Here is a 16,361-nt window from a genome sequence, read left to right on the forward strand (position 1 = left end):
ATGCTAATAAAGTGCCCAGAATATAGTAGGTGCTTAATAAGTTCCTGTTGATTTTACATATTCATTTTTATCATCAGTGCTCTCTGTCTTCATAGCTTTCTTTGTTCTTTTACTTCAGATCTTCCCACAATTTGTTTAATTATAAGTAGCCTCAGGTTTTATATAAGTTAGAGGGAACTTTTATGTAAGTTCCTTTTATATAGTTACGTAGTTCCTTTTATATGTGTCCTGTATCAGAACCAATACACATCTAGAGCTTATAGTGCGTCTGTGTTTGGGCTAGTGGTAGAAATTGTCCTCTTTTTTGGTACCTTTAATTCCTTTCCCTTGCCCCCACTTCTCAGTACATACATATTCCTTTGGAATTAGCATGCCTACCTTCCTGATTCCTTGTATCTTTCCTTTTGAATCTTCCCCTCAAGTGCAAAAGAGCCAGTGAAGGGAACATGACCAAATTTGGGGGTAGGAACCAACCTAGTTCCTTTTCTCCCCCATTTTAAGTCCAGAGTTCCTCCAAATTTAAATATAACAAAAAATGATGTAACACCCCCTTGGGATTTGCTGCCACAGTCAGGTAGCTAACTTTGCTAAGTAGTCATTTACCTGCCTGTTCAGAGAATAACTATTCTTCTCTCTGTCCATCTGTCTCTGTCTCTCTCTTACACACACACACACACACACACACACTGGACTGGTAAATTTGTTGTTCAGTCGTGTCCAACTCTCTGTGAACACATTTGGGTTTTTGTTTTTTCATTTTGTTTTTGTTTTGCAAAGATACTGGAGTGGTTTGCCATTTCTTTCTCCAACTCATTTTACAGATGAGGAAACTAAGGCAAATAGGGTTAAGTGACTTGCCCAGGGTCACACAGCTAGGTGTCTGAGGTTGGATTTGAACTCAGGTCTTCCTGACTCCAGGCCTAGCACTCTATTCACTGCATCACCAAGCTGCCCAGACCAGTAAATTATTTTATACTACACTGTCAAGGTCAGAACAGACTACTAGGTTTTCCTCTCCAAGGAAAAGGAGGAAAGAGTAGTTTGTATATGCACCAGCATACTTATCTCATTTATGGACAGTTGTCTCCATTCCCTCACCAGTCTTCAATCTTTCCTTGTCTACTGCCTGTTTCTCAGCTGTCTTCAAACATTCTCATCACATCTCCCCCATTCTCAAAAGACCCTCACCTGATCTATCAATCCCTGCTAGCTATTGTCCTAGGACTTCTACTTACTTGTTCTTCCTTTCTTCTTAACTCTCCATGTCCTGGTTTCAGACCTCATTGTTCAATTGAAATGGCTGTCTACAAACTGACAAATGATTTCTTATACATTGCAAAATCTAATATTTCAAGTCTCTATCTCGCCCTGTCCATCCTCATCTCAGCTGTCAAGCTGATCTTCCTAAAGTCCACATTTAACCACATCAGATTCCCCACCACGACCACCATTCTCCCTTATGGTGAACGCTGATGGCTTCCTTTTACCTTCAAGATCAAATACAGAATCCTCTGCTTGGCTTTTAAAGCCCTTCATAACCTGGCCCATCCTATCTTTCCAGTTTTCCTTTATCTTACTCCCCCCTCTGTATTCTATGATTTAGTGACACTGGTCTCCACAAATACAACACTCCATCTCTCCACGCGGGGCATTTTCACTGGCTGTCCCCCATTCCTAAGAGGCTCTGCCTCCTCATCTTTACCACTGGCTTCCGTGACTTCCTTCAGGTCCCAGCTAAAATCTCACCTTTTACAGGAAGCCTTTTCCAGTCCTCTTAATGCCAGGACCTTCCTCCAAGATTATCTCCAATTCTCCTGTCTGTACCTTGTTTATACATAGTTGTGTGCATGTTGTCTCTTCAATTAGACTGTGAGCTCCTGGAAAGCAGCATGTTAGATTCCAAGCACTTATCACAGTGCCTGCCACCCAATCCTGTAAAAATGCTAGCTTGCTTGTTTTCACCTAAATCAAGTCAGAGCCCCACACTACCATAATAGTCAGGGCTTCATCAGTCTACTTCGAGGACTTAGAGACTTATGGCTATATTTCTATATTTATTTTTAAAATATTCTCTGTAGGATATCCCTAGTTGTTTGGTGGTGTACGTCTCTTAATTTTTGACTGGCATTTCTAAAATAGTGGGGTTTTTTTTGAGTGTCACCAATGGATCAAGTCATTAAAGTTCATTAGATTTATCTTCCTACTAATCCAATTACAGAATATATTGTAAGACAACTGTGTGTATAATGCCTAAAAATTGTATGGAGATCCTTTTAACCATTTTATTTTCAAATGTTTAACAAATTTAGTCTCTTATTCTAATAAATATATCATCAAGTTTAAAAGAAGAAAAAAATGCTAGCTCACTTGATTCAAAGAGTCAATAAACATTTATGAAGGTCCTACTCTGTGCTAAGCACTGGGGATTTGAAAAAGAAATAAACAGCCCCTGTCCTCAAGTAGCTCACAATCTAATGGGGGAAGATAATACGAAGATAATACATAGAAAAAAGCTGAAAATGGTGGGGGAGGGAAGATAACAAAGCCAGGTCATGATGAAGTCCTGCAGCCAGGGAGGGAGATGATCTGAGGAGGTAAGTTTCCGAGTCACTTTCATCTTGTGGAATGATGAGGTTTCTGGAGATCATAAAGTCCAGGAAAGCATCCAGATGGTAAATGACGAGGTGAATTCTCAGAGGGCCCTCCTTCTTGACTTGTTGACTTGGTGCTTCTCTGGCAACCCAGACCTACCTACCAGTGTAAGCACAGAGTATACCAGTTTAGAAGGTAAACAGTTGGCCTATGCCAACTATATAATGTTATAGTGTTGGGGTCCACCCAAGAAGCATGCCATGTATCTCTTACATAAGCAAAAATTTGATCACACTTAAGCAGTCCAAAAACTAAACAAGCCAACTTGAGAGATAATGAGTTACTTATCAATGGCTGGAAGTGTTTAAAAAGAGGATGGATAAATACTCCCTGGGAACGATGTAGGTTTCTCTTTGTGTTAAATGGTTAAGTTGGGTCATCTTTGAAGTCCCTTCCAAATCTAAGATTCTATAATTCCACTTTGTACTTCTAATCCTACCTTTGGCTTTTTTAGTTTTGTGGGTATCATGTAATTTAGGTGCTCGGTTTTCTTTAAACACTATTAACATTTGATTCAGCTATGCCATTGTAGCCTGGCAGTGGCTCTGGGTTCTCAAAGGTGAGGTCAGTGAAGTACAATCTCTGGGAGCTTTGCGATCATAGATTTAGAGGTGGAAGCATCCTTAGAGGTCACCTAAGCCAAGGCTTGAATCTATGAGCCAGGGATGATGGACTGTGTTTATGGTCTGAGGACCAGCCCAGGTACATTTTGAAGAGGTTCAGCACTACACTGGCCACCAGTGTAATGCTTTTTAATGTTTTTTCCTGCCACAGCAGCAATTCACAAAAAAACAACCCAATAAGGTACAGACTAATTGTGATCTGCATTAATGAAGATAGTACCCAAATCTAGAAAACTGCAGATTACCGAATAGTGAGGAGATGAGGCATATGCTAGCTGGAATGATACAAAAAGGATCAATCCTTTTTTGCTGGAATATGGGTATAATAAGGGCAAGAATATGGACCCAGCACCACCATTTCTAACCTAATTTCATTTGCATGCCAAAGGAAGATGATTTTGGAAATGAGGCTCACTTTATTACCATAATCCTGCAGGATCCCACTGGTCTTGGTATTTCATCTCATTACCACCCTCTACCCCTCTGATTGATGAGTGGAGCCATGACCTCCATTTTAGAAGGGAACTCAGCTCAGGACATCCTCTCGTTTCTCACCAGGCTGCACTACTCTGGAACATCTCTGACCTTCTCCACCATGCTGCTGTGTTGGGTGGGTACCTTTGCTGCACCCCCCTTACCCTTCCCTTTTCACTCCTTCCTTTTCTGTGTTGTCTGTCCCCCTTAAATTGTCTGTCTTTCTTGAGGGCAAGGATCATCTTTCTTTTTTCTTATTTATATCTCCAGTGTTTAGCATAGTGTCCGGTACACAGCAGACACTTAATAAATGTTTATTTAGTATTGACTAACCTCTGTAAATGTTTTGTGGAAACAGGACAAGAAATTAGTTTTGTGGGTCAAGGATATAACAGTGATCACAAATAATTTTTTAACCCAAATTCAGGTAGTTATCTGGGTCTATGTACCCCCAAATCAGTGCAACCAAAAGAATAGATTTAATCCTAGAATGAGATATTCTGTCTTTTTTTTTTTAAAGTTCTTTGCCTGGGTGCAGTCACATCTAGCTAAGTCTTATGGCTGCGCACTAAAAGTTTTCACCTGCCCTTGATGGAAAGAGGTCTCCTAGTCATCCCACCTCAGTAGATAGGTAGAGAGAAAATGTAGTAGCCAGGTAGATAAATGTAATAGGTAGATCGATAATGCTCTCTGTTCTCAGCAAATGGCTCTGAAGAGGTGAAGCTCAGCCAAAGACAGCACAGTGTGACAGAGAGGAAAGATGCAACGCCCAGCAGAATACAGTGGGATGAGATCACCAAAGCACATTGACAACTCTGTAGCAGGGAATTATCCTTCCAGATGTCATCTGGTCACACAGGTTACTGATGTGCACCCTACATGTGTGCCATGGTCCTCTGGGTTCCCGTTATGTGTCACAAATGATTCCTTCATGTGTTTCCAATACGCATGTTCTCACATCAATGTGCTCTCTGGCTGGCTGGGAAAAATAATCCTCTTGGTCAGAGCTCTTGAGCTATGGTTTTAAGCCAGGTACTGACTTTGAGAGTGCCTCAAAGCTGAGAGAGCTTTTCTAAGTTTTTCACAGGGAGGGAGTGCTCAAGTTGCTATATGACCCAAAGCAAGTGACAGCCTCTCCCAGCCAGTTTCCTTATCTGTAAAATGAGGGTAATAATATCACGTGGGGTTGTTGCAAGGATGAAAATGAAAAAATATATGTAAAGTGTATTGTAAACTTCTAAATTAGCTATCATTATCATTTAAATTTTTCCCTATGAGTAACATAGAAAATATGGTTCCGTTCCTTTACTACCCAGGGCAAAATATGGTTAGATGAGGTATGTGAGTGTGTGTGTGTGTGTGTGTGTGTATACATACACACATATATATTTTATATTTATATATATACATATATATGTATTTTTTTTTTTTTTTTGGTGAGGCAGTCAAGGTTAAGTGACTTGCCTAGGGTCAAACAGCTAATAAGTGTCGTGTCTGAGGCTGGATTTGAACTCAGGTCCTCCTGACTTCAGGGCTGGTGCTCTCTCTACTGCGCCACCTACCTGCCCCAATAAGGTATATTTTAAAGCATTTTCCAGGCAAAAGGCAGTTGGGTATGATTAAAAAAAACAAAAACAAAAACAAAAACAAGTAGGAGACCGTTAGGTGGTACAATGGATAGAGCGCCTAGGAGCACCTAAGTTCAAATTCAGCCAAAAGATAATTACTAGCTGAGTGATCCTGGGCAAGTCACTTCACCTTTTTTTGCTTCAGTTTCCTCATCTATAAAATGGGAATGATTATAGCACCTACCTCCCAGAGTTGTTATAAGGACTCAAATGAGATAATATTGTAAGGCTCAAATGAGATAGTATTTGTAAAGTGTTTTGCAAACCTTAAAGCAATCTCTACAGATGCTAGGTTATAATTATTAAGTGGTGTTATGATCAGTCGAAATCCTTTCCTATTTTATTTAATTCTAAGGTTTATGAGAAGACTTGACTGTCAGTGTGCATGTCAAGGATCTGGGCTGGGTGTAGCTACCTTGTACCCATACGATTCTCAACATCTCTACACCTCTGTAGGCAATCTCAATGCTGTGGCTAAAAAAATGAAAGAAAAAAAGTATCATCTCATGACTAGTTTGCTAAAACTCCCCATAAACCTCCCCCATTGCTCTCTCAGGGTCATTAAAACCAGTGAACCTTAAGGCCCAGAAGTTACAGGCCACCAAAAAAGGAGGGATTCTATGAAAAGATGTGTGTGTGTGCAACTGTAGCCATCACCAGCCAGATTTCCTCCTTCCTAAATGCAGAATCTCATCTGCCACACAGATTTAATACGAGGTTGTTGGGTTTTCTTTTTAACTTTGACTCAGCTGCAAGATATGCTTTTAAATTTTTTTCAAAGTTTTATTACTTGACATGACTCAAAAGATCAGGAAACATGATTTTAAAATGCATGAGGGGTTTAGTCAACTTTTCATAAGGTTTCCTTTGGCTTCTCTTGGCTCTTAATGGTACAAATGTGCTCCATAAAAACTGTTTTTATGTGAATGTGATGTGATGGTTGCCCTCACAAATTCTCCCTGGCCAGGGCTGCTGGCAAAGAGGCCAAGCATTCCTAGGGTGGGAATGTTGTCACTCTGTGAGCCCCTCTTCCTTCCCCTGGCTGGTTCATCATATGTTAGCACCGCCACCAGAGGGCGCACAAGGGCCAGAAGAGCAGATTAAAAACCACTTAAAATCATCCCTGGACGGCCCCCAGAGTTCAGCCTGTCCAACCTCTTCATTTCACTGATTGGGAAACACCAAGTGACTATTCCAACTCACACAGCTAATAAGTGGCCTAGTCAGGACTCAAACCTAGGTCTTCTGACCATCACTACACCCTTTCCCCAGCTTTTGGTCAGTTCGTGCCGCACGCCGATTCAATTATCAGAAATTGTTCCCAAATGGTTAAATAGATATGAAATATTATTGAGAGGAAAACACTTAGGAAGGGGGAAATATGGTATGGTGTAAAGAGTGCTGAATTAGGAGAGAACTTGGTCTCTTCCCACCAGTTTGACCTTAGGCAAATAATTTATCTTCTCTGGGTCTCAGTTTCCTCATTTGTAAAAAATAAAAGGGGGGTAAGGGGTGGGTGGACTAGATGACCACTACTGATGCCTCTCCTAAGTCAAAAGCTGTGGTCCTGTGACACATCAGAATTCCCTCTCAAAATTCTCTTTTCATGAAATGCATGAATTTTGAATATTTCTTTAAAGGCAGACATTTCTGGAGGTCATTAAAATTTAAGCTAAATATATCATGACAAATAAAGTCATTCTGTTTTCCTTTGAGATTTCAGTTTGCTTAAAAATTCTACAGATGGACTCCGGGTGGATTCGGGCAAGCATAGCTAGGTGGTGCAATCCAGCCTCAGACACCACACACTTACTAGCTGTGTGACCCTGGGCAAGTCATTCAACCCTGTTTGCCTCCGTTTCCTCATCTGTAAAAATGAGCTAAAGAAGGAAATGGTAAACCACTCTAGTATCTTTGCCAAGAAAATCCCAAATGGAGTCACAAAGAGTTGGACGTGAATGAAATGCCCGAACAACAACAAAAAATGAACTGCTGACACTTCATGGGAGGCTTTGAAATAGGTTAAGTACAAGTCCGACGTCTTCCCTGGGTATTGAATATCATCCTCAGTGAAAGAGGACACTTGTCCTTCCCCAGTTCCACAGGAGCATCTTGGTTCTTTAGGACTTAAACAAATAATGGCCCCAATGTAACACTCTCCCTACTTTCTCACACCAGGCATCCAAAAGAAAATGTGAGCCAGAAGTCATTCATTGCTCACTTGCATTGTTTCGTCTGGCAATCTACTCTCCACAGAGTGAAAACACAGGGGGAGGCAGACATTCTCCCAAAAAACTAGTACGGTTCACCCTTCCACATCTCGACTTTCCCCATCTCAGTTTCAATATGTTATGGGTCGGCATAAGAAATTAAATGGGAATTTGGGGGGAGTTTTGTGGAAGCCACAGACTAAAAAGAAAAAGTTTAGAAACTCAGAAATGCATAAAACTACCTATGGTGTTAACTGGATTTTTGCTGAGCCAGTCTCTAACCTGAGAACACTGGGAGCTGCACAAAACAGTCCCAGAGATAGGAGTGCCAGTAATCAAGTGGTTTAATTAATCAATTTCAGAGTGAGGAATATTCTCTTAGCCATATTATATACTTAAATCACAACTGAGGAAGGAGGGGAAAAGGTGGATTACAAACAGTCATTTAGCGGTTTCCCATGAGAAATCTGCAAGTCCCACAATACACAATTCTGGAGTCAAGTCTTTGGGGGTTGTGACCACCTTCCCTAAAGTACAGAACCAGGGTTCTGTGATGGGTGCAGGTTCTACAATCTGTGATTCGATTCACTGAAGGTCCAGTGATGGCGAGCGTTGTCAGAGTTTTGATTAATCAGTTCAAGCTGCACTGTGAGCTCTGACTCCCAAGTCAGAGAGTCAGCTCTTGAGAAAACTAAATTATTAGCATATTCATTACACATATCATATTGATTAACATGAAAATTATAAATTCCCTTCTCATTAGCATTGTATAATATCAAAATATTTTATCTTTTAGTACCATAATAATTTAGACTTCTCTGGGACAAAGGGATGGCCAAAAATTTTTATGAGGATTTTCCAGACCTCCCTAACCTCTGAGACGCAGAAGGGATAACTGTATCAGGTATCTCCCTATTTAGCTTGAGGCATTTCAGGATTGGACAGCTAACTTTCTCCATCATTTTGTGATACCCAACTAAAGGACTGCTTAGTCATCAAAATGTGCCATCTCTTGCAATGGAACTTAGAAACCTGAAGGAATCAGGTCTATTTAGATGAGGTGAGTGACAGAAGATGCTATATATATGAACTAAAAAGCAAACTGAGTGGAAGTCAGGAAGGGTAGTCTCTAGTCCTGGTTTTTCCTACTCTACAGCCTCGTGACTTCATATCAACACATAGGGCCTTGTCATCTGTAAAATGAGAAGATGGACCAGATGCCTCCCAGCTCTACCATTCCATGATCTAGACTAACCTTTCCATCCCTACTTCTCTGAAATGATATAAACGTTTCTGGTCTACCAACAGTAGCCAAAGAACCTGTCTAATGTAACCCAACTTAAAATTATCTGCTAATCTGGGCCAACACAGACAATTCATATTCTTAGTGCCTCTAAGAGAAGCCTTCCCCAATCCCCCTCAATCATACTGCTTTCTTTCTGCTGATTACTTCCAATTTAGCCTGTCTGTATCTGGTACTATAGAAGGAAAAAAAAAAGCAAACCGTTCCAGTATCTTTGCCAAGAAAACTCCAAATGGAGTCATGAAGAATTGGACATGTCTGAAATGAACAACAAAATATCTTGTAGGGGCAGCTAGTTGTTGCAGTGGATAAAGCACCGGCCCGGGAGTCAGGAACACCCGAGTTCAAATCCAACCTCAGACACATGATACTCACTAGCTGTGTGACCCTGGGCAAGTCACTTAATCTCTATTGCCTTGACCGAAAAAAAAAAAAAAAGGAAAAGCTCAAAATATCTTATATACATGTAGCTCTTTGCGTGTTGTCTCCACCATTAGACTGTGAGTTCCTTGAGATTCGGGACTTTCTTCTGCTTTTCTTTCTACACCCAGTGATTAACACAGTACCTGGCACATAGTAGGCATTATCAATATTTATTATTGTCTTCAGTCATTTTCAGTCTTTTCTTGGGGTATTCTTGGCAAAGATGCTAGAGTGGTTTGCCATTTCCTTCTCCAGAGTGTTTTCCAGATGAGGAAACTGAGGCAAACAGGGTTAAGGGACTTGCCCAGGGTCACACTGATAGTAAGCGTCTGAGGCCAGATTTGAACTCAGGGCTTCCTGACTCCAGGCCCAGCACTCTACCTCCGGTTCCATGAGTTTATTGACTGACTGGCTCCTGTCCATCTAAAGTGTAATTCTCTTCATTTTAGGGTTTGTTTGTTTGTTTGTTTTTAAAGCTGACTTTGAATGTGTGGCAGCCTTTTGTCTCCAAGTTTCCTTAGGTTTTATGAGTTCAATCCCTTGACTCTGTTCTATCAAGTCAGTTAATAGTCAAAAAAGAAAGTCAATCAATCCCCCCATTCTGCCAGTCAAGTGAGTCATCAAATCATCAAAACGTTTTCTTTGGATGGATGCAAGGGATAGCACAGTACAGAAAACAAGTTTGTTAAAAACAAAAAAGGCTAGGAGAAAGGTTTATAGAAGTTCCATTCAAGTTACATTTCTCTTTGCTAATGACCCCCCCAGGACTATGTTATTTTGCCTTCTTAAAATGTCTTTTCCCATCTTTTGAACCAGAAGTTCTTAACTTGGAGTCTGTAAACCTGTTTTCTAAAATATTTTGATAATGTATTTCAATATAATTAGTTCCATTTATAATCCTCTGCATTCTATGCATTTCAGAATGTTATTCTGAGGAGTCCATAGACTTCGCCAGACTGCCAAAGGGGTTCATGACCCCCAAAAAGGTTAAGAGTCCCTGATCTATCACTACACCTCCCTACTGCCCTTTCCTACAGTTCAAGCTACTACTGAAAGTCTCTCTTTTCTGAACTCCTCATACTCACCATCTATATCAATAATTTGAGCACCTAATCAGATATTGTCTAAGACTCCAGGGTCCACTCTTTTATACATTTAAAAAATGACCCTACAGCCTGGGACAGTGGTATGGCATATAATAGATACTCAATTAGTTATTTGTTGACTGAATCAATATGGAATCAAACTCAGATTTTAAATGTCAAATTGAGATACGAATGAAGAATTTAATTTAGGACAAATACAGTGGTGTATTTAAAATTTCCCCCCAACTTTTTTTTAATTAAAATAGCCTTTTCCCTCTATTCTGTTACCCCCAGAAACATCCTTTGGGGCTGCTTAAGTATCTACCAAGTATGGCCAAATGAGACAGATGTTTAAATAAAAATGGAAACTGGCAAGCTTGAGGTTAATAAACAAAAGAGTTAAACTCATTCACTTAGTAATTCTGTGACCCTGTATTTGATGGCCAGTGGTCATGTAAACTAAGTTAGCTGTAATAAGCACCTTGAAATTTTCAAGGTAGTTACTTAAGCAGAGTAATTGAATTTCTAACTAACCTGCACAGATCATGGTCATCAGTGCCTGGGAGCAGGAGGCTAAATCAGTCTGCTTAAGCAAGGGAAAGACTTCACTTTGCATATTGTTTTGTTTTTTTTTTTAAGCATAGAAAAGTTAACAAAATTTGTTTAAAAAAAAAAGCATTGTCTTTTATTTGTCTACAACCTGTGACCCTGGCTGTGCCATGTGGAATGTACTGTTTGTCTTTGGCAAATGTAACTTGAAGCCGCACTCCTCGTTGGCTACCGGTTTCAGGACTGGTGGTGTATTCCTTCTCCATTACTCAGTTTACTTTCCTGAATCTGAAATAGAGTGGAATTTCAATGTAAAGTGACCGATTAGCTGCAGGGTTCAATTTAAGCCTTTCATTAAATTTAATCCCTGATCTCAAAACATTTTGTTTCTAAGAAAAGTGTAGTGAGGTTTCTTGGATGTCACAAAGTTCAACCCAGTGAGCCTGAGAAACTTGTCAGCTGATGCTGACAAGTAAGTCATCCATATCATACTAAAGCATGACTACACATCTCCAGGTGACTAACTTCTGAATGATGTCCCCAGCAGGTGGAGTTTGCTGTCTTCAGACAGAGCACTCAAGATTCGATAAGAAAACTCCAAGAGGCCATGAACTAGATTCTATGCCACTTGGATTCCTCCACTGGTGTTTATGACTAGCAAAGGATCTTAAAGTCAGGAAACATAAAATAATGAACTGGATGAATGAATCTCATTTCAGTGACCAAAAGTTACCCTGATAGGTTTTGCCTCTGACACCAACACCGTGACCCTGATCCACTCACTTCACCTTTCAATCAGTTTCTTCTTCTGTAAATTGGAAATGATAATACTTAAGCTACCTATCTCACAGAATTTTATGAGAAACCCAACTATGTAAAAGTAAGCTTTGAGAAAGAGACCAAGGGAATATAGATTTGGGGTTAGGAGACACAGATTCAAGCCCCAGCTGTGGTATATATTTCCATAACCATAGTCACTTAAGGAGGGAGGTGGCAGTTTCCAGAAAGGATGAGAGGGTATTTTATGTCAATTTTATGTCAGTTCTTAAAGAGAATGGGCCTTGGCTCCAGAGATACGAAAAATAATAATTTTTCATTCAATGGGGATTTACAAATGAACTCAGCCTTTGATGTGAGTATTATGCATCTCTAAGATAAGCACTTGTCTAATAGCTCCATCCACCAAGGCCTCCATAAGTCTATTATCCAATCTTTCACAAACGGGAAAACAGATCATAAGATAAAAAGGAGGTAGGGTGGGGTGGGGGGAGTGTGATTCAATTGCCTAAACGGCGGTCGGGGATGTTTAGCCGCCACGTAAATATAGGCTTACAATTTTTAGAGCTGGAAGAGACAAGAGACCAACCCCCTTTCATTTTATACATGAGGAAGGCTAAGGATTTAGGGAAATGACTTTGCCAAGGCCAGACAGATACATACAATAGCACAGGAAGTATTTGGACTCTGACTTCAAATTCCTTGTTCTTTCCATCATTATCTGTCAAAGTCCAGAGATTTAACTGTTAAAATTTTTTGTGTTTTTTCCCCCCTTTGGAGGATGTAGCAAAATGGAGCATAAATGAATCTTTGACAGTTAATTCTATGACTTAACAATTCTCTTAATCCAACATCAATCCTCTCATACCACTGAGAGCGATTTTTACTTATGTACACACTTTGTCATGCTCCACATAACTCTAATTAAGATATATGCTTAGACAAACACGCCTGGATCATTTTGTGCTGCGACCTAATGCTCTTTTTCACCTGGGGGAGAGGGATTGAGGGAGCAGTGATGGAGAGGGGGAGGGGAGGGGGAGAGAGAGAGAAAGAGAGAGACAGAGACAGAGACAGACAGAGAAAGAGAGAGACAGAGAGAGGAGAGAGGAGGCAGAGGGAGGAGAGAGGAGCCTGTCCAAACTTCCCGCCCCCTGCGCAGACAAGCCCCCCCCAGTCTCTCCTCCTCCTCTTCCTCCTCCCTCCCCCCCCCACCCCAGCCGGTCGCTGGCTGCAGCTTTGTTTTCTTCCCAGGTTTCATTTCCCACACGTGATACTGTGTTATTGCAAAGAGCGCTTCGTAGCGTTAGCGCAGGGCGAGTGCACCTATAAATACTAATAACATCGGCCAAGGAGAGAAGAGACGGAGCGAGGCGAGGAGGCAGAAAGAGGAGAGAGAGGAGGAGGAGGAGGAGGGGGAGGAGGAGGACAAGGCGGATTAGGGGAGAGAGGAAAAGCGCACCCGCAAGTCCCCTGGAGGAGGCCCCCCACCCGCCCCTCGGTGCACCCAGGGCCAAAGCGGGGCAGAGGGAGGCTTGCATGCCATGCCACGCGGGGGGCCGGAGCGCGGTAGCTGCGGCCGCGCACGCTGCTGCTGCTGCTGCCGCTGCCACCGCCGCCGCTGCTGCTGCCGCCGGCCCCGCTCGTCCTTCCCTAGCTTAGCCCTTCCGCGCCTCCTCGTTATATCGGGGCATCGCTGAAAACGGAGACAATGGCGGCGGCGGCTGCAGCGGCCACCACCGCCACCCCCCCCACCAGCAGTAGCAGCAGCAGCGGCAGCGGCAGCGGCACCAGCAAGAGCACCAGCAGCCGCAGCGGCGGTGGAGGCGGAGGCGCTCCCGCCGACGCCAGCCCCCGGGGCAGCGGCACGGACGCGGGGCAGCAGCAGCAGCAGAGGCAGCCCCCGCAGCCGCAGCAGCAGCAGCAGCCCGAGCCCCCCAGGAAGCAGCGCATGGACCCGCGGCGCCGGCAGGCTGCCCTCTCCTTCCTCACCAACATCTCTCTGGACGGGCGGCCCCCGCTGCAGAGCGAGGACTGGGGCAGCGGCGAGGAGAGCGGGGCGGCCAGGTCCGGGACAGGCGGCGCCGCGGGCGGCGGCGGCGGAGTCCGGGCTCGGCTCAGCCTGCTCTCGGCGGCCGACAAGGGCAGCTTCTACCCGCCCGCGGCGGCGGCGGCAGCGGCAGCGGCTGCTGGAGGGACTGCCTGTGCGCTGCAGCAGCAGCAGCAGCAGCAGCAGCAGCAGCAGCTGGGCTGCTATCCCCCTGCAGCAGCGCCCCACTGCGGGGGTGCCCGCGGGCTCCTGAGCCCCCTGAGCGTAGACCGGGCTTCGGGGGAACAGTCTCAGGCCAGCCGGCAGCCACCTCCCCCAGCGCTCCAGCAGCCTCCGCTGCAGCAGCAGCGTGACGGGCCGGGGGAGGGAGGGGAGGAGGAGTTGGAGGAAGACGATGCCTTTGCCCCGGTGCAGGTGCCGGCGGCCACTTTCTTGGGCTCCGGGACACCGGGGGGCGGGAGCGGCAGCCGGAGCCGCCTCAACTCCTTCACTCAGGGAATCCTGCCCATCTCGTTCTCCAGACAGACCTCGCAGAACTACTGCTGTCTTGAGCAGTCGGGGCAGGTGGGCGCCTTCGAGCAGCTGCAGAGGTCCCGGTGAGTACCCGGGGGGCGTCACACCCTTTACATCCTCCTCTACTGCCCGCTCTCTGGGCTAGAGTCCTGGGTCTTCTCCCCATTCCCTGTGGGATCCTTGCACACTTTAACAGTCTTCTCTCTCCTGCACTTAGAGCACAGAGCCCATGCTGACTCTCTAGACTGGAGTGCTGGGTCCCCTCCCCATTCCCTGTGGGATCCTTGCACACTTTAACATCCTTCTGCCTCCTGCTCCTAGAGCACAGAGACCATGCCGACTCTGGCTGGAGTCCTGGGTCTTCTCCCCATTCCCTGTGGGATCCTTGCACATTTTAACAGCCTTCTCTCTCCTGCACCTAGAGCACAGAGCTCATGCTGACTCTCTAGGCTGGAGTGCTGGGTCCCCTCCCCATTCTCTGTGTGATCCCTGTTTTTTTATTTCGTTTGGCCGATGTGCTAAAACGTTCAGTGCACGTGGAAAAACAAGGAGGGGGGGCGCGATGGTGTGTGCATAAAGCATGCATATAACAGGAGCACCAATACATAGAACATGAGTGCTCATGCAACATGGATGGAGTGCTTGGATGATCTCATTTAAAAAAAAAAAAGCTTACACCAAAATCTTCCATCACAAGAGGGAGATCAGTAACTTCCTGAAATCCCATCCAGAATGTGAGAGGCACCCTCCCCACTTTCTCAGACTTGGCAGGGCTGGAAGTGGAACAGACAAAAGTTGGCTTCCTAAAACCTCCCTGCCTTCACCCCCGCCCTCCTGGCTTTGTGCATGTGTATGAGGAAATTTAAAACTTGTTGCAAAAATACTTTGAAATTCTCCCAAGAGGTCCCTGCTTATGAAGCTTTCACATGTCACGTTCAAACTCTTAGATCCCTCCCATCTATTTGCCCATATTTGTTTTTGCTTTTTCTCAGTTTTCCTTGGTAGGTATACTTCCTATGGTCCCTGGGTAAGTGGGAAAACCCTTCAGGGCTTTACCTAGAAATTTTGCTGTAGAAGTAGTTGGGCAAGTATAGGTTCAGGTGGAAAGGTATTCCTAGAAGCCCATTAGGGTTTACAGTGAAATCATAAAGTGTTGGGCATGGCAGTACCTTTGTTTATTACCTAGGTAACAACTGAAGCATGTCAGGGGCATGTAGAGCCTTGTGCATCTTATTTTTTGGCACTCAGTGATGGAAGTGAGCAGATGAGATGGGAAAGGAATACTGATAGAAGACGAGGATCTGGAAGGAGCTGCTAGCTTTTATGATCAAGGAGTTGGCTGGGCTGCCAGTCATATCTGAATGCTTTTCTAACTTGTTTCTGTAATGGGTCTTCTGTAGCAGCCATTGCCACTCATAGAATCCCAAGGCATGGCAGGAAGAAGTGTTACTTTGCCAAAACTCTGCTTGAGTTGAATGGACACAGATACAACCTTTTGTCTCAGCTACCCAAAAGGGGGCCTGAAAGCCACTTCTTTTGCAGTATCATTCTGATCCAGGTAAGATGGCAGCCTACCAGAAAATTAACCCATCTATCCCAGCCTGCAAAATGGGAAAAGAACAAACAGAGCTTGTACAGAATTTTTTTTCATGAAATAGTTTATTTTCAGATGGATGGAATCAGTCAGTTGAGAGGGATAATTCTAATACTATAGGGCTCAGCGTTTGAGCTCAGAAAGAACTCAGTGTGTGGTTGAAGCGTCTGTTTTACCTAAAGAATAAAAGCAGGCAGCCTTGTCGATGCAGTCATGAGTTAGTGAGGGAGAGCCCTAAGTGTGACAGCCGGGGAGAGAAATCCTTCTTAGAGCACGAATCTCCCCATTCGCTGGATGAGTGCAATCTGAGTTGAGAGTGTTCATTTATGGGAGAGAAGTGCACACTCAGCGGTTTCTTGGCAGCTCAGACGTCACCACTTGACCTGATAACAACTGCAAACTATGTGAGGCGATAGGGTAGTGACAGGCATTCTAAAGACCCTGCTGTCTCAAACATACCGTGTCAGGCTATAGAGCTTA

The 16,361-nt window shown here is 43.9% G+C and overlaps 1 protein-coding gene and 1 long non-coding RNA gene across 2 annotated transcripts in view; one reads left to right on the plus strand and one right to left on the minus strand.

The window, feature by feature from the left end:
- Positions 1-2,510: 2,510 nt before the first annotated feature.
- On the minus strand, positions 2,511-13,794 carry LOC114054247. Its single transcript, XR_003570447.1, has 3 exons — positions 13,717-13,794; positions 11,099-11,235; positions 2,511-2,751 (listed from the first exon to the last, which is right to left on the minus strand). It is a non-coding gene; the product is annotated as an uncharacterized LOC114054247 (long non-coding RNA).
- LOC114054246 (CDK5 and ABL1 enzyme substrate 1-like) overlaps positions 13,367-16,361 on the plus strand; it is a 150,449-nt gene continuing 147,454 nt past the window's right edge. Inside the window, exon 1 of the mRNA XM_027877424.1 lies at positions 13,367-14,370. Within this exon, the coding sequence (XP_027733225.1) occupies positions 13,436-14,370 (935 nt within the window). The 5' untranslated portion in view covers positions 13,367-13,435. The remainder of the gene's footprint in view (positions 14,371-16,361) is intronic.

This window comes from Vombatus ursinus, unplaced genomic scaffold (genome assembly GCF_900497805.2).
Source record: "Vombatus ursinus unplaced genomic scaffold, bare-nosed wombat genome assembly UNPS02014812.1, whole genome shotgun sequence".
Classification (NCBI taxonomy): domain Eukaryota; kingdom Metazoa; phylum Chordata; class Mammalia; order Diprotodontia; family Vombatidae; genus Vombatus; species Vombatus ursinus.